The 21,686-nt window shown below is 35.3% G+C and overlaps 1 protein-coding gene and 1 long non-coding RNA gene across 3 annotated transcripts; one reads left to right on the top strand and one right to left on the bottom strand.

Annotated features, from left to right (window-relative positions):
- Nucleotides 5,654–6,301, bottom strand: LOC109838283. Its single transcript, XM_020406739.1, has one exon. The coding sequence runs from the start codon at nt 6,299–6,301 to the stop codon at nt 5,654–5,656; it is 648 nt and encodes a 215-aa protein (XP_020262328.1).
- On the top strand, nt 14,022–16,981 carry LOC109836806. Of its 2 annotated transcripts, none has more exons than XR_002246102.1 (5): nt 14,022–14,227; nt 14,317–14,431; nt 15,952–16,007; nt 16,398–16,644; nt 16,780–16,981. It is a non-coding gene; the product is annotated as an uncharacterized LOC109836806 (long non-coding RNA). The 2 variants fall into 2 exon arrangements; XR_002246101.1 differs by having other exon boundaries at nt 14,023–14,227; nt 16,415–16,644.

The raw sequence follows: 21,686 nt of genomic DNA, 5'->3' as shown, positions 1-21,686 counted from the left end.
CTTTCGTAGCAATATTTGATCACATCATACGATGAACTCCTGTCAAACGATGACAAATAGATAACAAATATGTCAGGTAACATGTTCAATCTATAAAATCATTATGGGAATTCAATCTATAAAATCATTATGGGAATTGAATGGTAAAAGTATGAATCATAGTTATTCTCGTAAATGAGTTATTTTATGCAATAAAATAACAATAATATAACTTCATCATGGTATCCACAACTAATATATTTTATTTTTGTGAGTTTTGCTAAGGGACCCAAAATATGGGACCAATAGAGGGGACAAGTGAGGTGTCTCTCTCCTATTAGATAATGAGTTAGTCATCATTAATGATGGCCAACTCATTATCTAATAGGAGGGGGACACCTCACTTGTCCCCTCTATTGGTCCCATATTTTGGGTTCCTGTAGCAAAACTCTTAAGATATCGATGTGGTTGCATCTTTACACTTGTAAAAAATGAAGATGCGAGGCACCAATACTCATACCTTTCTCCACAGAGAGAACACTCTTACCATTTGAGCTACAACCTCAACATTATTTAGATAGATGTTAATTAAAGTAAAAGATAACTTTTATTTATAATTATTTACAAACAAATGACAAAGGCGAGGTATGGATCCTCGTACCGTTCTTCAAATAACACCCTACCATCGAAACTACATCCCGAACTTTATTAAAATAGATGTTAATTAGATGGTGTCGGTAACTTTTTTTCAATACAATTATATATTCAGTGTGGTCCGTGTGGATGTATAACCACATTAAGTGGAAGGTTAGTAAGTAGGGTACTGATCCGTGTGTAATGTATAACAACATTAAGTGGGAAGGTTAGTAGTAGGGTATAGAAATAAATAATGAGCTTTGCTATAGGGACCCAAAATATGGGACCCATAAAGGGGACAAGTGAGGTGTCCCCCTCCTATTGGATACCGAGTTGGCCATCATTAATGATGACCAACTCATTATCCAATAGGAGGGGAACACCTCACTTGTCCCCTTTATTGGTCCCATATTTTGGGTCCTTAAAGAATTTTTCATAAATAATATAGGGTACTGATCCACGTGTAATTATTTTTTCAGATTTTTTTATTTCTATGCTAATGTAAGAAACGGCCATATAGAGATGTGAGGGATCCATCATTTACCTTTCTCCAGAGAAAACAATCTACCATTTGAGTGACATTCTCAAACTTTATTTAGATAGATACTAATTAGAGTAAATAGATAACCTTATTTATAGTTATTAAAAAAATGAAGATGTGAGGTATCAATCCTCGTACCTTTTTCTACAAAGAAAACACTACCATTTGAGCTACATCCCCAACTTTGTTTTAATTGACGTTATTTAAAATAAATAGGTAACTTTATTTATAATTATTCGAAAAAGCATTGTAGATATGTTTTTTAAGAAAAAAAAATTGAGATTCAAAGTATTGATCCTCATACCTTTCTTCGTAGAGAGAACTCTCTGCCATTTGAGCTACATCACCGACTTTATTTTGATAAATGTTAATTAAAGTAAATAGACAACCTTATTTACAATTATCATACTCCCTTTAAAAGCACGAGTTTGGAAAATCTTTTTTAGACAAATATACCCCTTTATAGTTTGAACTACCTTATCTATAATAAAATTCTAATTTTCAATGGTCAATATTACCCTTCACTATTTTGAATATTTTATTTATATCTTAATCTATCCTAATCATAATCATATCTTATCCTAATCCTATGTGAACCATGTTTAGCTTAACAATTTAAAAAAACTAATATTAATAAAATATATAAAACATAAAAATGATATTAGTTTGTTAAGATAAAGAAATTACAAGTAGATAACATATTATAATACATAAAGTATTGCAAAAAAACCATAAAAAGTTTTAAAATTGCAGAAAAGACCCTGAAAAGTTCAAAATTATAAAACTCATCCAAATGTCTCAAAACTTAAAATAAAAAATATGAAATTAAAAAATTAATATCAATTTGTAAAGAATTTAAAATTTACAGTTAACACCTCAATGTCTCAAAAATTATAGAAACACCCTCAAAAGTTTAAATTACAGACATGCACATTAAAATTCTAAAATTTTAAAACTTACAAACAACACAGATGAATTCAAGAGATTACCATGATACACCAAAAATTTTTGACATTTAAATTTAAAAATTTTAATTAACACCCTCAATATCTCAAAATTTATAGAAACACCTTCAAAAGTTCAAATTATAAAAAACCACCCTAAAATTCTAAAATTTGTAAATAAAATAAGATGAATTCAAGATATTACCCTTAGACACCTAAAAATTAAAACTTGCCAAAATTAACCTCAATTTTTAAAAAACATATTATAATACATGAAGTATTGCAAAAAAACCATAAAAAGTTTTAAAATTGCAGAAAAGACCCTGAAAAGTTCAAAATTATAAAACTCATCCAAATGTCTCAAAACTTAAAATAAAAAACATGAAATTAAAAAATTAACATCAGTTTGTAAAGAATTTAAAATTTACAGTTAACACCTCAATGTCTCAAAAATTATAGAAACACCCTCAAAAGTTTAAATTACAGACAAGCACATTAAAATTCTAAAATTTTAAAACTTACAAACAACACAGATGAATTCAAGAGATTACCATGATACACCTAAAAATTTTGACATTTAAATTTAAAAATTTTAATTAACACCCTCAATATCTCAAAAATTATAGAAACACCTTCAAAAGTTCAAATTATAAAAAATCACCCTAAAATTCTAAAATTTGTAAATAAAATAAGATGAATTCAAGATATTACCCTTAGACACCTAAAAATTAAAATTTGCCAAAATTAACCTCAATTTTTAAAAAACTCCTTCAAAATTTAAAAATCGTAAAAAAAAAACTCTAAATTTTCAAAATTTTTAACTAGCACACATCAAATTCGTCGATTGGTAGACCGCTGAAATTTAATATTTTTCAAAATTAATCTATAGTTTTAATAATTGCATATATATATATATATATATATATATATATATATATATATATATATATATATATATATATATATATATATATATATATATATATATATATATATATATATATATATATATATATATATATATATATATATATATATATATATATTAAAATTTCTAATTTAGGGATTTACTATCCATTTTCAGCATCTAAGAATAGTCTAAGTTGATACTGGTAAACAAAAACAATAAGAATTGATTAAAAACATCCGGTTAATGGATAAAATTTTTAAAAATATTATAGATTAAAAATTATCGGCACTATATAAATTAAAGTAATTTCATATAATTTTAGTAATAAGTTGGGGTAGCCAAAATACATTCGTAACATTAATTGATAGATGTTTAAATCCATAGAAATGATAAAACACTATAATATTATACCTTAGCATTAATTGATTTTAATTTAGAAACTTTAATCTTTGACGTTAATAATATTTATAGGGTAAAAGAATACAAGGAATTACATATGGAGAAACTATTAGAATATTTAGAGATAACTTTAAAAGAATTGAGTTATTTCCATTGCAAATGGGAAAGTGATGGAAATAAATCTAAAATTCAGAAAACGTCAATGAATCACTTGAATTGGCATTAACATAAGACATATCTATTAATGAAGCACTGAATGAGTTACATTAAAAAATAATTTAATAACTTTATCCTAATCAAAGAAAAAATCTCCATGGAAGACATAAGAAAAATTAGTAAGTATTCATAAATTCCATACTGTGTTCTTCAAATTAAATATTAATATTATAATCTAAGAGAAATTGGTAATGAATAATGCAGGTATTTAGTTTAGATCTTTACAGGGATATAGCAAAGGTAATATTATTGAAATAACCGAAATTCTTATTGGATGCATATCAAAAGAATTCATTTTAGAGGAAAATAAAGAGATAGCTTCTAATTTATTTAAGTAATAAATTAGGAACACAAAGAATTTTATATATATGAAATTAATATTTATTCTCATTGAAATAGAAAAAAAAAATCAAAGTCTATATTTTGAGCAGTTTGTGTTGAACATCATAAGTACATTTGACTTCTTTGTAAAGTTAAATGAGATGATAAAAAATTAACGAGCCCAGGAAATATAATAGCATAAAAAATACAAAATTAGCCTGATGTCACAATTAATGTAGATGATGAAGATGATGAAGACAATACTCTAGAATTGTCCGAGAAATGATAAATGATAAACCTGAAGAAGGATTGATCTTAACTCAATAAAAAATAAAATAGAAGAAATAAAAACAATATTTTATGAATATTTTATAGAATAGTTTAATTATTTTGAGTAAAATTAGGAATCTTTAGAAGGGAGTTTCATGAATTTTTTTCAGTACTTTTATATTCTTATGTGGATGTTTTTATCATATAAAAGTATACTAGAGTTAGCATTAATCTTTAATTTATATTTTTTTATGAAGTCTATCAATGATTAGGAATAAACTTCATATTCTCTTTTGCATCGTTTTAACATACTTTAAATCAATCATTTTGCCATATTGGTTTTAAACATTCACCTTCCTTGTATAACACTATTTTAATATTTTTCACTTTGCAATGCTATACTTTCTCAAATAAAGCTTAGTTTCATATCTGTCAAAAATAATATGAATATTCAAATTATTTTTAAATTATATTTGTTTTTTGTCAATTCAAATATCAACATGAAAATTTAAATTGGGTGTATCCCATTTAAACAAACATAAAAAAATAATCGGGATGTAAGAGTTTGAAGAAAAAAATGAGCACAAACTGCAAAAAATACTTAATCATGGTATTAAATCACGTGCATTGCACGTGTGTAAACACTAGTATTCATAAAAAAAGGGAGATGCAAAGTATCAATCCTTGTGTACCTTTCTTTGCAAATAGAAGACTCTACAATTTAGGTACATCACCACTTTACTTAGATAGATGTTAATTAAAGAAAATAGATAACTTCACTTACAATTATTCATGGAAAAAAAATTGGATATACATGGTATCTATCAAAAATAGGTAACTTTATTTACAATTATTCATTAAAAAATGGAGATGTGAGGTATCGATCCTCATACCTTTCTCCGAAGAGAAATTACTTTATTATTTAAGCTACATCCGCAACTTTATTTTGATAGAAGTTAATTATAATTAGGCTTTTTTTATATATACAGCCCTCAAATCATAGCTATTTTGTAATTCACCACTCAAATCATTATAATTTGAAATTTACCCTCAAATCGTACCCATCCCCCAAATGTTCCCCCACTACAACAAAAGTTGTATATGTCCACGCTTATTTTAGGATACATATAAAAGTGTTATTTTATTTACAAAGAATTAAATAATAGTGACACAAATAAAATAATGTGGCAAATCACGACACATATTTGTGTCATTAGATATACAATTAAATATAAGTGAAAAAAGCTAATAGGTCAACATGGATTGTGAGAGGATATATTGATGCTCTTAAATAATAAATCTTAGATGTTAATTATGATGATGATTAGATTTTTTTTTTGGTCAACGAATTCAATTTTATTCATTACCCAAATATGAAAAAATTTATGTACATCAAAACATCCAGACCAAAATCTGGGAATCAACTAGTAAGAAAAATTACAATCTCTCAATTTTCTCTTTTATGTATACATGGATTTTGTCATTCAAGATTTTTGAAAGTATAGAGATCTTGATATTTCGAAATAGTACTGCAGGAGCTCTAAACTTTTGCTGGAAGATCCGTTGATTCCTCTCAATCCAAATCGCATACACAGTAGCAGATAAAGCTAGCCTCTTCAGTTTCTTCATGAACCCCTTTCCCCTTAGCTTGTTGCTATACCAGTCGATGATACTTTCCCAACTACAAGACCTCCATTTGTATTCCAGCCAGTTCATCATATTGTTCCACGCCTCAACAGAATACTGACATTCAAAAAGGAGATGCTGGCAGGTTTCATTGCGCTGATTTGAACACAAGACACATACATTTGTGTCCAGTATTCCCAAATGACATAACATATCCTGTGTTAATAGCTTTGCATGAATAGCTAGCCAAAGTATAAAAGAGTGCTTGGGGAAATTCCAATTGTCCCAGACAGTGTCTGACCAGTGCACCTTAGGAGAATGCTGTGCAATTTCTTTGTAAATAGAGGATATAATGATTTTGCCACCAGAACAGCATTTGTTGATTGCATTATGCAGATTATAAACATTCCCAAATTTACTTATGAGAGTATCTCTCACCTTGAGAAGTTGTTTCCACATCCATGAGTTGTCACCCTCACTTGAACTTGCCAGATATTATTCTGTTTCAGGTAATTTTCATGAACCCACTTTATCCACAACAAATCTTTCTTTAAATGTATCAGCCATAAAAGCTTAGTAGCAGCTGCAAGATTCCAGTTCTTTGCCGAAAACACTCCAAGACCTCCCTATTTTTTATCTTTACAAATAGTCTCCCATGACACAAGATGCATTTTATGATTCCAAAGGAACTTAGAACATAAACTGTCAATTTTCTCTAGGATTTTAATAGGTAGGATGTAGTTACTTGTCCAGAATATTTGAATCCCCAAGATAACAGATTTAATCAGCTGCAATCTACCAGCATAAGAAAGATTTTTGCTCTTCTGCCATCTTTGAAACTGATCATTGATTTTATTGATCAGAGGGGAACAATCTAGAGAGGATAGCCTTTTAGAGATTAAAGGCATTCCCAGGTATCTAACTGGTAATACCCCTTCAGGAAAATCCAAAACAGTCCAAATCTGCTGCTTTAATCTATCATCAATGCCACTAAAATATACAGAGCATTTGTTTGGGTTAACTTCTAACCCAGAAACTTGACTGAACTCCTGAAGACAATCATATAGCTTTGAGCATTTGTTTGGGTTAACTTCTAACCCAGAAACTTGACTGAACTCCTGAAGACAATCATATAGCTTTGTAATGGAATAGATGTCAGCTTCTCCAAATAGAAGCAAATCATCAGCAAAGAAGAGGTGAGTGATATTTAACTTGAAACATTTAGGATGATGTTTGAATAAACTGTCATTTTTAAGAGTGTTTAACCTTCTTGACAAATACTCCATTCCAAGAACAAAAAGATAAGGAGAGAGGGGATCACCTTGCCTCAGGCCTCTAGCTCCTCTAAAATATCCATGAAGTGTTCCATTCAAGGAAAGAGAGAACTTTGTAGAGGTAATACACTCCATGATCCATATTATCATTCTGTTAGGAAACCCCAGCCCAGATAGCATGGATTCAATGAAACTCCAGCTAATAGTATCAAATGCTTTCCTTAGATCAATGTTTAGAGTAGCTCTAGGAGATGTCTGTTTTCTGCCATAATGCTTTACCAGTTCATGTGCCAATAATATGTTACTAGAGATACTTCTACCTCTGATGAAAGCACTTTGCCCTTCACCAATCAACAAACCCAAAACTTCTTGTATTCTGCTAGCAATAATTTTTGAAATTATGTTATATACATAGTTGCAGCAGGAGATTGGCCTAAAGTCTGAAGGTGTTTTAGGATTGTGTATCTTTGGTACCAATGTAATAGATGTAGAGTTGAAAGTTCCAAGAAGTTTACCAGACTTGAAGAATTCCTCAACAGCTAGATAAACATCTTCACTGATAATTTCCCAAGCAGCTTTGAAAAAGGAGGCATTATAACCATCAGGTCCTGGGGCTCTTTCACTTGACATAGAGAAAACTGCATTTTTTTTCTCCTTTCTAGAAACTGGAAGAACCAGGGAATTATAAAATCATGATGATTTATCCACATACTAAAAAATTTGAATGGTCTTTTACCTTTAAAGTCATCTTCTCCAATTGTAATGAGACCTGGGGAATGATCAGAGCAGTTTGGAGCCAGATAATCCACTTGACTGGAGGTGTAAGACTGGATCCATTCATCATTAATTAATACTCTATCTAGTCTACTCCAAATTCTAGAATCAGCCCCTTGTTTGTTGTTCCATGTGAAAAAGCAGCCAGTAGTCTTCAAATGAGTCAATTGACATGTAGAGATAAAATTTATGAAGTCTTCAGTATCATAGTCAGAGACAGGAGTACCCCCTAGCTTTTCTTCATTGCTGATTATTGCATTAAAATCACCCCCAATGATCCATGGACATGTAACATTTTCCTTGAAAGAAATTAGATCATGCCAAAGCTTCTTTCTATCTTCCAGATTATTCATAGCATAAACCACAGTAATAATGCATGATAACTTGCCATCCTTGGAATTGACATAACATGATATTAACTGATCAGAAGTTGATATACATTGAATGGAGAGCATGTCATTATCCCACAGAATCCAAATTCTTCCCTTATTTGCTTGCTGAGAGTTAGAGTACCAACTCCAATTTTTTACCATTCTCCTTGCAATCCATTGCATTTTATTGCCTGCAACTTTAGTTTCTAATAGAGCTATGAAAGAAAGATGGAAATCATGAACAAATTGTTTCACAATCATGTGTTTTGAGGATTTATTCAATCCTCTAATATTCCAAATGGCAAGTTGCATTATTGGGATAAGCCACCTCTGTCCAAGTTAGAAGGATCAAGATCATGTACCTGACAGTTCAATAGAGAGAATTAAGATGCCTGAATATAGGAAGATGCCAGGTTTGCCTTGTCTCCAATATTAACCCTTTTAGCAGCATTTGCCCTATTAACACTTGAAAAACCAGAGACATTAACAGTAGGGGAGGTAATATTTGCTAAACCCATATATCTGGAAGCATGCACAGAAACTTCCCCAGAGCTGGTTACTGTTGGTGCATGTTTATGAGGCAGATTCTTTCCAGAATTACCATTTACTTTACCAACAGAATCTTGAGTTGTAATAGGCTCTTGTATTTGCTCATTAATAGTTTGAGTATGTACTTCCTTTACAGAACCCTTAGCCTTCTCCTGTATATTATTAGCATGTTCATCCGGAGCTAGTGCACTTGTTACCTGTTGCTTAGGAACCCACACTTTTTTCAAAATTTGCCTTCTACATTTCTCAGTCATATGCCCAACTATATTACAATTTGTACACCATCTTTGTTTGAGTTCATACACTATCTTTTGGTTATAGCACTTCCCATCAGGCCCTTGGACAACAATCTGATCAGGGAGAGGTTCTTTTAGAGGTAATTTAATTTCAACCAAAACTCTAGCATAAGATAATCTCTCTCTTGTGACAGGCAGCTTATCTGTAGTAATAGAAATACCAACAGTACTAGCAATCTTACTGATACCAGAGGAGCTCCATAAATTCAATTTCAGATTTGGCAACTGAATGCACATAGGATAATTATAGTCTTGAATTTTCTCAATTTCAGTATCAAGAGACCAATGTTTTAAAACAAAAGGTCTTGATCCAAAGAACCATGGTCCAGCCTCTAGAATCTCATTCATTTGATGCTCTGATTGAAACTCAAAGAGAAATAATCCTTGTCTTATTAAAAGGACTTTAGGTATAGAGAATTTCCCCCAAATTTTATTGACATAGGTTTCCATAGATTTGAATTTAACGTTCAAACCAATGACATGCCCTATCAGTGCAAATTTCCAATAATCCTCACCTTCCTTCCATTCATCCATAGAGAAAGAAACAGCATTAGCTTGAGATGGTTTGATAAAGTTCAGTTCTAATCCATTACCATGTTTCCTGTTGTCAGCAAATAGACTAGCAAATGTTTTTTTATTTTCTGGAGCTTTATTTTCCAAATTTGCATCAGCCTTTTGTTTTTCCATTTCAGAGTCACTACCAGTCTCTACAACAACTGAAACCAGATCATCAGCGTTTTCAGATCTAACAACTTGAGGAGGATCAACCATAAGATTTGAATCATTTTCAATCACATTAGAGTTCAAACATCCATTTTGATTATGATGGATATTATGATCAATCAGATCAGGATCTAAATCTTCTTCAATCTCATCAGACCATAGAGAGGAGTTTGGAGATTTACCTAGCTGACGAGAAATCAGCTTACCAGAGTTTAGCCTGGGAGTTTGAGGATCAGTTAATGGATTTGATTTTGCTAAGATTTCCTCCATCAACATCTTCTTCCTTGCTCCTTTAGGTCCAGTGCTCTCCATTTCCATCTGAGGAATCACTGTTTTATTACATTCAACCTCATCTCTGGAGGAGGAAGATCCAGCTCCCAGCGACGAAGAAACTGAAGGATAAAGGAAGATAGAATCCCTCAGCTCTCTATTTTGGACTCCATTGCTACTAGATTTCTTCTTCTTCGCCATAGAAAACCAGGCGGAGGAGCACGATAGCAAGGAGAGATTCGCCTGCTAAAGTGCGCCAAAAAACAGACCGCCAAAGTGCTCAAAAAACTTTATTGTTAAGCATGCTTTGATGAGATTAATCTTAAAATGGCTGACCTTCTGGGAAGATGTAGTGTTAACTGGTTATACTCTTTATATTTTCATGGTCTAAACATAATTATGTGTCACCACTCTTGGCACATGAATGTGTCAAGAGTTTTGTGGCACATGTATTTGTCACCACTTTCGACATATATATTTGTCGTGAGTTTTACGACACATTCGCACATGTGTAGAAAAACGCTCTCCACACATGTTCTAACCATACTTTTGATATGTGTCGCGCTCTATTTGTGCGATACAAAAATGTCTCACGTAGAGACAAAAAATGTATCATAATTTACAACTTTTATTGTAGTGCCCCCAAGTTAACATCCGGTAAGTTTTACACCTTTTAAGGGACAAATTGTCCTCTTTAACCTTGCTTAATTATTTTAAAGATAGCATATTAGAAGAAGGGGAACAAAAAAAAATTCCATTTCAGCTTAAATCCAAACCTGTATTAAACCAGATACGTCTTAAAACATAAACCCCCAATTATGTATGATCTCTTCCCTTCATCTAACTCCCTTCCTTCGGCCAATGCTTTGGTGCTTTTTTTCTTTCGGGAAAACAAACCCCATGCCATGAGTTACACGCGGTCAACAGCAAGACGTCCGTAGCCGGCGAAATTTGGTTGGTGACTAATCTACATTGCACACGCTTTGGCAAATACCTTGAGTCCAATTTCGACGAAACCAAAACAGTTATCTTAATTTAACAATTAAATGATAATAAATTTCTTCTGCGTACACAATTGACATCAATCGCTTAGAGAGATTTCGATGCAATTGATAAAACATTAACTATCCACAATTTTTTCCCCAAAAAGCAATAATGTGAGTTACATCAGAAATTTACAATGAGAAGTAAGTGAATTTAGCCCCAGAAATGAGCTGATGTTAGACAATCAAAGCCATTGACACCAATAGTAATCTCTTTAAAAATTCATTTAGACCCATGGTTGAAATTATATATTGGAAATGGAGATATGTGAGAAGAAGGCAATAATTCACGAGAAGATAGTGATATCTTTGTCTTTGCTTCTCTGACGATTAGTCGTCGTTTTTTTTTGTCAATGAAATTTTTTTATCATTTATCAAAATGTGAAAATTATGTACATCAAGATACTCAAATCTAAGCAAAACTAATAAAAAAAAACCAAAATCAACATAGTATAAAGAAACTCAACCAGCTAAACACATATGATTGACTTCACAAAGAGAGAAGCCAATCCTTCTTTTCGGCTGGAAAAGAACTATTGAGGATGATAGACAATATATCAATTTTAATCTCCCTGATGATTTGATCCATACTTTTGACTTTTTGTTTGAAAACATTGGCATTGCGCTCCTTCCACAAACTGTAAACTGTTGAAGAAATAGTCATTCTTTTCCCTCTTTGCTTGAATCCCTGATGCGTCGTCGTTAGCCGGGAATATTGGGTCCGGGTTATTTTGCTGAGCCAGCAGAAGACACAAACGCGAGGGAAGGAAAGGAAGCACACGATCTGAGTTTGATTTTTTTTAAGTTTATAATGGGTTGGGTTTATTATTATTAATGTGCTCAATTTTAGTTTTAATGATTTTTCTTTCAGAAACAATTACATAGGGCTATAGAAGTAATTTGAATTATAAAGATTTGAGGGGCAAATTTAAAACTAGCTATGATTTGGGGGTATATATCGAAAAAAAACCTTATAGTAGATATGTAATTTTATTTATAATTATTTACTAGAAAAAAATGGAGATACAACGTATCAATCATCGTATCGTTCTCTGCAGAGAGAACACTCTACTATTTCAGTTACATCCCCAATTTAATTTAGATATATGTTAATTATACTAAATAATTTTCTTTAGGTGACTCATCTCCTACCTTATTTTGATAGATGTTAATTAAAGTAAATAGATAACCTTATTTATATTACTCACAAAAAAAGGATATGCTTAGTATCGATCCTCGCTCATTTCTTTGAGAAGAGCAAACTCTACCATTTGAGCTACATCCTAACTTTGTTTAGATAGATGTTAATTAAAGTAAACAGATAACTTTATTTATAATTATTCACAAAAAAGATGGAGATGTGAGGTGCTGATCCTCGTACCTTTCTCCGCAAAGAGAATACTCTACCATATGAGCTACATACCCTACTTTATTTTAATAGATGTTACTTATAATAAATAGGTAATTTTATTTATAATTATTCACTAGAATAAAATGGAGATGCGAGGTATCGATCCTTGTAACTTTCTTCGTAGAGAGAATACTCTACCATTTGAGCTACATCTCCAATTTTATTTTAATAAATGTTAATTAAATTAACATATAACTTTATTTAAAATTATTCACTAGAAAAAATGGAGATGTGAAGTATCATTCCTCGATCATACGGTTCTTGGCAGAGAAAACACTCTACCATTTGAGTTATATCCCCAACTTTTTATAGATAGACGTTAATTAGAGTAGATAATTATCTTTAGGTGACTCAGATCAAATATAAGTAGGTACTCTAGAAAATTATGCTAGAGAAAGATGAATCCAGTAAGTTTAAGAGACAAAACATATGTCTTAACCCTCCAATCACCGAACTCGTTGGCTTTTATGTTTGAACAATGAAAATGCCTCAGGGACCTCAAAATAGAGGATCCCGAGTGGGACAGGAGAGGTGTCGCCTCCCTGTCTCGTGATGCACTGTTCATAAACAGTGCATCACGGGACAGAGAGACGACACCTCACATGTCCAATGCAGGGTCCTCTATTTTGGGGTCCCTGTGACAGCACTCTTGAACAATAGTTGTTCTACTATGACGGCCAGATGAAATGAGTAATGTTACCTAATCATTAGTCAACCTCATAAACCTAGAAAAGATAAACAAATGAAAATATATGTGCCTCTTATAGAACGGAAAAATTATCAAATTGATATATTTTGTTAAACTATGTGATAGATTGATATATTATCTTACTTCGATAACAAATATGATATATTTTATAGGTCATAGTGTCAAATAGCCTTTTCTTTTTTGCTAGAACCAAAATTCTGGCCAAATAGTCACGTGACTCGTCACGTACATTCGATATGAACACTACAAGAAATCTGGTATTTAACGACCAAAATTAGTGAAGGGACCAGTTGACCGTCATTAATGTGCAACACTACAAGAAATCTGGTATTTAACGACCAAAATTAGTGAAGGGACCAGTTGACCGTCATTAATGTGCATACAATAACGACGGGTTTTAATCCCTTCGTAAAATTAGTGAAGGGACCAGTTGACCGTCATTAATGTGCATACAATAACGACGGGTTTTAATCCCTTCGTAGAGTGATTACAATTATTAGAGAAATAATATGATATGGGATAACGGATTTCTAATCCCTTCGTTGATTTGATCCTAATACCGTCATTATTGGGTCTCTTTAAAAACGAAGGGGCCCATTACCTTCATTGATGAGACTCCTAATCATAATTTGACTAAAATTAACCTATTGCTATAAACAAATTCCACAACCAAACCCGAAGCCCGAATTTTACAAACCCCTTAACTCCTAATCATCCTCTAACCACAATAATAATCAATTAAACCCTAGTTAAAAAAAATCTGTCGTTCACTTTATCATCCCTGCCTCCAAAACTCTTTCTCCCCCACGTCGTCCTCAATCAGGGTCGGCCCTGGGGTAAGCCCACCAAGCCTCGGGGCTGGGGCAACCCAGGGCCGGGGGGCAACCAATGCGCTCCCGTTCGAGACGCCTGCAATGAGATCGCCGATAACTTCTGTCGCCTCATCCCCTGCCTCGCTGATTCCGGTGCCCTAATTTTTTTTCTAGATTGTTTGGCCTCATTTTGGTCCGATTTGGTCTGATTGTCCCTTTTTCGTAATTTTTTGTTATTTTAGGGAAAAGATCTAAGCTTGGTGTGAAAGTGTTGCTGATTCTTCTTCATGTGATCCTCGTGGGCTCTGTGTTCCTCTTGGATTTGGATTTGATACGGAGAACTAGAAAAGAGCCCTGGTACTTTTTCTTCTACTTTTAATACTTATTGCATTTTAATTGGTTCGAGCTTTTCTCTTTATATAAGAAGTCAACGTGAAATGTAAGGAAGAGGATGTAGTGATTTGAATTAGAATTGAGATTATTTGAATGACAATTAGCATACTCTGTTTTTTTTAAAACAAATTGGATATAAATGCTGCCGAAATTTGTGCTCTTTTGAGATTGTTTATTGAACTCTGAAATGGGTCTGTGTTATCTTGAGATTCCAATACAGTCGTCTTCGCAAGTATTCACTTCTCAGGATAAATACTGGCTTTTCATGGATTATCTTGGAATTCCAGTATAGTATGGTATTATTATAGGGGTTAGGGTAAAGCTTTCCTTGTGCAAAATTCCAGTTAAAGTTTAGTAATTGGTTGATTCAATATTGAAATGGACCATGTAGGAGTAAGAGAATCTCTTGGATTCTATTAGTGATGGTTAGGATCATGGTCATAATGACTGATACTCCTTTCCTATCTGATAATCAACAAAGTACTAAGTTTTTATTATGAACGCTCGCAATACCTTGTTGTGCATAAAAATCGATCTTTTTTACTCAAATAGGATGTCTGTTAAGATTGTATGCAAGGGGCTTGTAATTGCTAAATCCTTCAACTCTTTAATACAGTTAATGATGATAACTATAATTTTGCATCTGTTCTTGAATTAGCTACCTGCTTGATTGCTGTAACAAATGGCAACAGCGTTTCATCCAATAACAACAACATAGACATTCAAGAAAATTTTTCTGGAATGGCTATGTAAATTGTTTTTTCCCCTTTCATGACCATAAAGGAATATCTCCTCGGTCATCACCAACTGCCAAAATCATATTTTGCTGTACAAATAATTGTTTAGTCTACAGCTTCTTGCATATATCTCTTAATTTAGACCTTTCACCGCTCCTTCACCGCTGGCTGCACTCCTCATTGATCGGTGGGTACGCGAAGCACGGGCAGTGTGACGAGGCGATAGGGGCTGTTTAGGGCTATGTTGAGGTGCGGCTTCAAGGCGAATGAGGCTACGGTAGGCAATTCGTAACTTGTTATCTTATTAGGATTAAAGCTTTTGGTAAGCAATTCGCTATTTCAATATCTTCAGTACATACATTTAGATACACTTGCTTCTTATTGCAGTAAATGCTCCTGTGCCTTCAATGAGGCCTATTATAATGACTTTTTTAGATACACTTGCTTCTTATTGCAGTAAATGCTCCTGTGCCTTCAATGAGGCCTATTATAATGACTTTTTTGTGGCTCAACATTCTTTTATTGCCTTCAATGAGGCCTATTATAATGACTTTTTTGTGGCTCAACATTCTTTTATTTGGTGAGTGTGAAAATAATTGGAAGTCTGATTGCTCACCATATTGGGTGCAGTCCTTAGGGTGGTGTTATGTGTAGTAAGCATGTCAATGCATTTTTACGCTGCAAACTGTACAAGTATTACTTCATTAATAATGTCAGATTTACAAACAATTACTTTATGGCTTCCAGGTTAGAGACGTGCGGCTGATCATGGATCGAAACTCGAGACGATCAAAAGGAGTTGAGTATGTTCTCTTGTTCTTTAACTTGTTTGTTGATGCATTATAGCAAGGTTCTTAGACATGCTTCCATGAGGATGATCCTTCTAAAGTTATTTTGCTCGATTATTCAAAAAGTCAGATAAGGAAAGAACATCACGTGATGGAGGTTTCAGGAAATAATGATAATAAACAACTTGAATTTTCACGAATGTTGTAAGGCATAAAAGGTGATGTTTCAGAAAAATAAAATACTTTGCACCACATATTTTGGGATCCTTCTTTTTTGATAGATTTTGAGCTTGAGGTAATCTACATTCAAAAGCAGATGCAGGTAGTTTGATTTAATTCATGGCATAAGAACAAAATTGATAGTCTATATTATCCGTTGTTATCTACTACATTACATAGACACAGATGTCAAATCTATGCAGGAACTACTTTGAAAGATTTGAGAGGACCGCTCCCTAGTCAATCTGATCTGGAAGCACGGGTTATAGAAGAAAAGAGAAAGAACCAGATACTTCAACAACGCTTAGATGAGCAGGAGCAACAATAATAAATGATGTCTGAGTTGGAGTCACAAGTGAAAGCTATGCAAGAACTTTTTTTTAGGCAATCACCTTCATTGACTCCTCAAACTCGAGAACATGTGCAGGACTAGGTAATTATTTTTTGTAAAATCTCTTATATACTTTTATGATTAATTACTTGCACTAAAAAATATGATTTTTACTTAATAAGATAATATTTGCTTAATTGATATTTCTTAATTATGTGATTTTTTTTAATTTTTCAGGCTATCCATGCAAGATTAGGAGGGGGGTAGCTCGAGTCTTCTTTCGATGATGATTAGAGATGAAAGAATGTGTCTTCCCAAAACTTTTATTTTAATTTGTTTTAGATAGTTTCAGGTATTTTTCTTTGGAACAATTAGGATATTAACTATTGTTATTACTATTGAATATTTGAGGATGGTGGAATTTTATTTATTGATGTTATTAATGAATGAAATTTTTATTTTCTCATAATATGATAGTTGCCTATGAATGGAAAAATTATTATTAATGTATATTAGAAATTTGTAGTCTACAATGACGGTTTTATAAATCGTATTTTGTTCATCAACGAAGGGAAAGCACCGTCGTTGATGGGTTACTAATTACCCATTATGGAGACTTTACGACGGTATCCAACCGTCATTAATTAGTCTTTAACGATGGAAAAATATCCCCGTAACTAATGGTAACGACAGGAAAATATCCCCGTAATTAATGGTAACGACGGGAAAATATCCCGTCACTGATGGTAACGACGGAAAAATATCTCCGTCACTGATGGTAACGATGGTGATGAAGAATTACAGAAAAATAGGCAGGAACTACAGACAGACTGGCGGTCGACCGCCGCGGTCGACCGCCAATGTGCACACGTCCTACTGCAGGTTTCGGAGATGAAGCGGTGACCGCCGGGTCGACCGCGATTGACTGTAATTGTTTTCTGCTCTCGGGTTTGGTGTTCGGTCGACCGCCGCGGTCGACCGCGAGACCTGCGCGGTCGATCGCCGCGGTCGACCGTCGAAGCGGTTTTGGCTGGGTTCAGTTTCCAGACCCGTTTTATTTTGGATTTGTATAAATACCCTTTGGGTGTTTTTTAGGGTATGCAAGGCAAAGGTTTTGAGCTGTTGAAAGGGGTTTTCTTTGGGCTTCTATTCTAGGAGCACTTGGAGAGATTGAGAGTTGATTTGTTGAGGGTTTATGAGAGATTTGTAACCCTAGTTTGTTCCTCTTGATTTCTAATAGTGAAAACTCCCCCCTCATTGCCCCGTGGACGTAGGCATCTTGCCGAACCACGTAAAACTGGTGTTTGATTGTTTGTGCTATTGATTTTGGTTGGTTCTTTATCTTTCTCAAAAATTGGTTTGGTTTCTAAAGGCACAACAATTGGTATAAGAGATTCGGGCAACACTTGGATTTTTTGGAGGTATAGATCAGTTGGGAAGTTCATCTAGAGCTTCGATTGGTGATAAAGATTGGATCTTTGTGGTAAAGTTTCTATCTTTTTCAAGTTGGATCTATTTCCTATTTGTTCCGCAATTATTTATTGGGTGCTTTGAGATATATGGCTGAAAAAGATAAAAGTGAGGAGGGTTCTTCTAGTGTGAAGGCCGTCCAAAGTTTGAATATACATTCTATAAAAATAGATATGAAAAAGTTCAACGGCACAAATAATTTTGGACTTTGGCGATGCGAAGTCATGGATGCGCTAAATGTGCAAAATTTAGAAGATACATTGGAGTTGGACGGGAAACCGACCGACGTTGATGAAAATGTTTGGAATAAAATAAATAGAACGGTGTGTGGTACGATTAGGTCTTGCCTTACCCAAGATCTAAAATATGATGTGATAAATAAAACTTCGGCAAAGAAGATTTGGGAGGTCCTAGAGGGCAAATATTTGACAAAGAGCATCGAAAATCGTTTGCATTTAAAGAGGAGGCTTTATCGCTTCCAATTGAAGAAGGGGACATCCATTAGTGATCACATGAACCACTACACGAAGCTACTTGCAGATCATTGTTGTTATTGAGTTCCTTGCCTGACGAGGAATATGAGACCTTCGTCCTCACTCTTATTAATGGGAAGGCATCTCTTTCGTATAGTGAGGTCACCGCAGCCCTTATGAACTATCAACTTTGAAAGAAGGACAAGGAGACTACCATCGAGCCGGTTGCGGGGGTATTGGTTGCAAAAGCTAGAAGTCCAAACAGTGGAAGAAGGTCGAAGTCTAGAGGGGGGCATCCTGTAGTTAGTAGGAATCAGTGTACCTTTTGTAGAGAGGATGGACATTGGAAAGCCGAATGCCCAAAATTGCAAGCCGTGAAGAATAAAGGGAAAGCTATTCAAGCTTCAGAGGTGAATGTTGCCAAGGCTAGTGGCGATGTTTCAGATTCAGATTCTTCGGGCTATTCGTGCCCAGCTCTTCCATCAGTTGATGTTGCCGACTCCACCGAGTGGATGTTAGATTCTGGTGCTACTTACCACATATGCCCTAGAAGGGATTGGTTCTCCAGCTTTCAGGAGTTGGAAAGAGGGGATGCTGTTCTTATGGGTAATGATCACAGATGCCCTATTGGTGGTATTGGTACCGTTCGGATTCGGACGAGTGACGGGATGATTCGGGAGTTGTTTGATGTGAGGTTCGTTCCTCAACTGAGGAAGAATATCATTTCACTTGGGTTATTGGAGGCATCAGGCTATAGGGTGACCTTGGTGGATTCTCGCTTGAAGGTCACATCGGGGTCCATGATTGTGATGAAGGGCGTCAGACGGAGTAACTTGTATTATCTGCTTGGGAGCACGGTAGTTGATAGGGCGCTGACTACTTCTATGGCTAGACTGTGGCATTGTTTGGTGCTGGGATATATTGTTGGTTATACCGTGCACAGATTGTTGAGGAGTGCTATGACCTGCAGATTGAAGTCCTGTGAGCACATTGGTATGAGCGAGAAGACCGAGGTGGAGTTCAGCACTTCTATCCATCGATCAAGGGGTCTTATTGGAGGTGTTCAGTCAGGCATTGGGGGGCTTTCCGAGGAGGCATCATCGGGAGGTAATCGTTATTTTGTTTCCTATGTTGGGGATTGTGCTAGGCATATTTGGGTTGCAAGCAAATCCCGTTGGTATAAAGCCCTAGTAGTCCATAACAGTTGGAGGAGGTGTATGGGTAGAAAGGTTACCAGTCGTACTTATTCTAGTAGGGGTTCTTTCGTGTATTGGTGCCGAGCTCATGGCAGTTGGAGACACTTCAGAGGAGAGGAGACAGTGGGGCGACGTGATGAGATGGCAGATTTAGAGGGTCGTTCCTTTCTGGAGGAGGATCGGCATTGGACGTCGAGCAGTGGATTCGGTATTCAGGCTTCGACAGGTTTGGGCCATCTTATGAGGTTGCCGACTGCTACGTTAGATATTGTTAGATATTGTTAGATCTGGTGGAGCTGCTTCAGATTTTGGTCGGCGTCGGATATTTGGCTACCCAGCACTTGGTCACATCGTTGATGTGAGATTGGATCCGATTGCGCATTTGGAATTCAGGAGTTCATTCGGCTATCAGTTGGGAGCTTCTGAATTTGGTCTGAGCAGGTTTGTCACTTTGGACTCTCGGCAAGTGGAGAGTATTGATCAGGTCAGAGGGATATCGCAGAGGGTGGAGGGTGATGCTACTCCACATTGGGTGGGGATTTCCCCACATACTCCAGGTCATTTTGTATTGGTTGGGATTCCAGCTGAGGTGGCACAGCGTGGAAGTCATTTATTTATGGGTGCAGATGATGAGGTGGTTGATTTGGATGCAGCTGGTGGATATGTTTTGGATACGGCCAATGTTTCATCTCAGGTGGAGGTGTTGGACTGTTTTCAGATTGGGGTCGTTGATGATGCTATCAGCTACAGGTTGGATTGAGGGCCTTTGGAGGCCATTGGGTGAACTACGTGAAGGCTTGATTCCTTGGGCAAGAGGATACGTAGGCAGTCTTTATGATGCAGCCGATTTGGTGAGCGACATCGACATTTAGGGTGAGTGTTTGCACTCCCATTTGGGTCTTAGCAAGTGAGGCATTTGGTGTAGTCGGTGTAGGCTCAGTCGATTTGGTGAGTAGACACAGTTGGTTTGGGGTTGAGTGTTCGCACACCCGTTTGGGTCTCGACATGTTGTGGATGGGGTCCGTTGTCATGAGTCCGTTGCCATGACGTACTGGATGCAGCAGTTGAGGTATTGTTTTGATCGGTGTCGGCTCGGTTTTTTGGTGGAAACATTCGCCGAGGTAGAGAATTGAAGAATTACAGGAAAACAGGTAGGAACCAGCAGACAGACTGGCGGTCAACCGCCACGGTCGACCGCCAACGTGCACACAGTCCTACTGGGTTTCGGAGATGAAGGCGGTCGACCGCCGCGGTCGACCGTGGATGACTGTAATGGATTTTCTCTCGGGTTTTGGGGGTTCGGTCGACCGCCGCGGTCGACTGCGAGACCTGCGCGGTCGACCGCTGCGGTCGACCGCCGAAGCGTTTTTGGCTGGGTTCAGTTTCCAGACCCGTTTCATTTTGGATTTGTATAAATACCCTTTGGGTGTTTTTTAGGGTATGCAAGGCAAAGGTTTTGAGCTGTTGAAAGGGGTTTTCTTTGGGCTTCTATTCTAGGAGCAATTGGAAAGATTGAGAGTTGATTTGTTGAGGGTTTATGAGAGATTTGTAACCCTAGTTTGTTCCTCTTGATTTCTAATAGTGAAAACTCCCCCCTCCTTGTCCCGTGGACGTAGGCATCTTGCCAAACCACGTAAAACTGGTGTTTGATTGTTTGTGCTATTGATTTTGGTTGGTTCTTTATCTTTCTCGAAAATTGGTTTGGTTTCTCGAGGCACAACAGGTGATAATTACTGTCGTAAATGTTAATGACGGTAATATGTTCCGTCGTTATAGACTCTATAACAACGGGTAGTATATCCATTCGTGACACTTTAGCGAAGAGGGCTTCAACGACGGGTGACGAATGGATTTTTCCCCGTCGTTAGCATACAATAACGAAGGTTTTCAGCTCGTTAACGAAGGGAAATCCCTTCGTTAAAGATGTAATTTCTTGTAGTGGAAGAAGTGGGCTTACGTGACTAAGGGTTAGCAGGATATAAGTAATTGTTATGAAACAAAACCC

This window comes from Asparagus officinalis, chromosome 4, assembly GCF_001876935.1.
Source record: "Asparagus officinalis chromosome 4, Aspof.V1, whole genome shotgun sequence".
Taxonomy (NCBI): domain Eukaryota; kingdom Viridiplantae; phylum Streptophyta; class Magnoliopsida; order Asparagales; family Asparagaceae; genus Asparagus; species Asparagus officinalis.
Note: the sequence above shows the minus strand (reverse complement) of the source record. Positions and strands in the feature narration are given on the sequence as shown.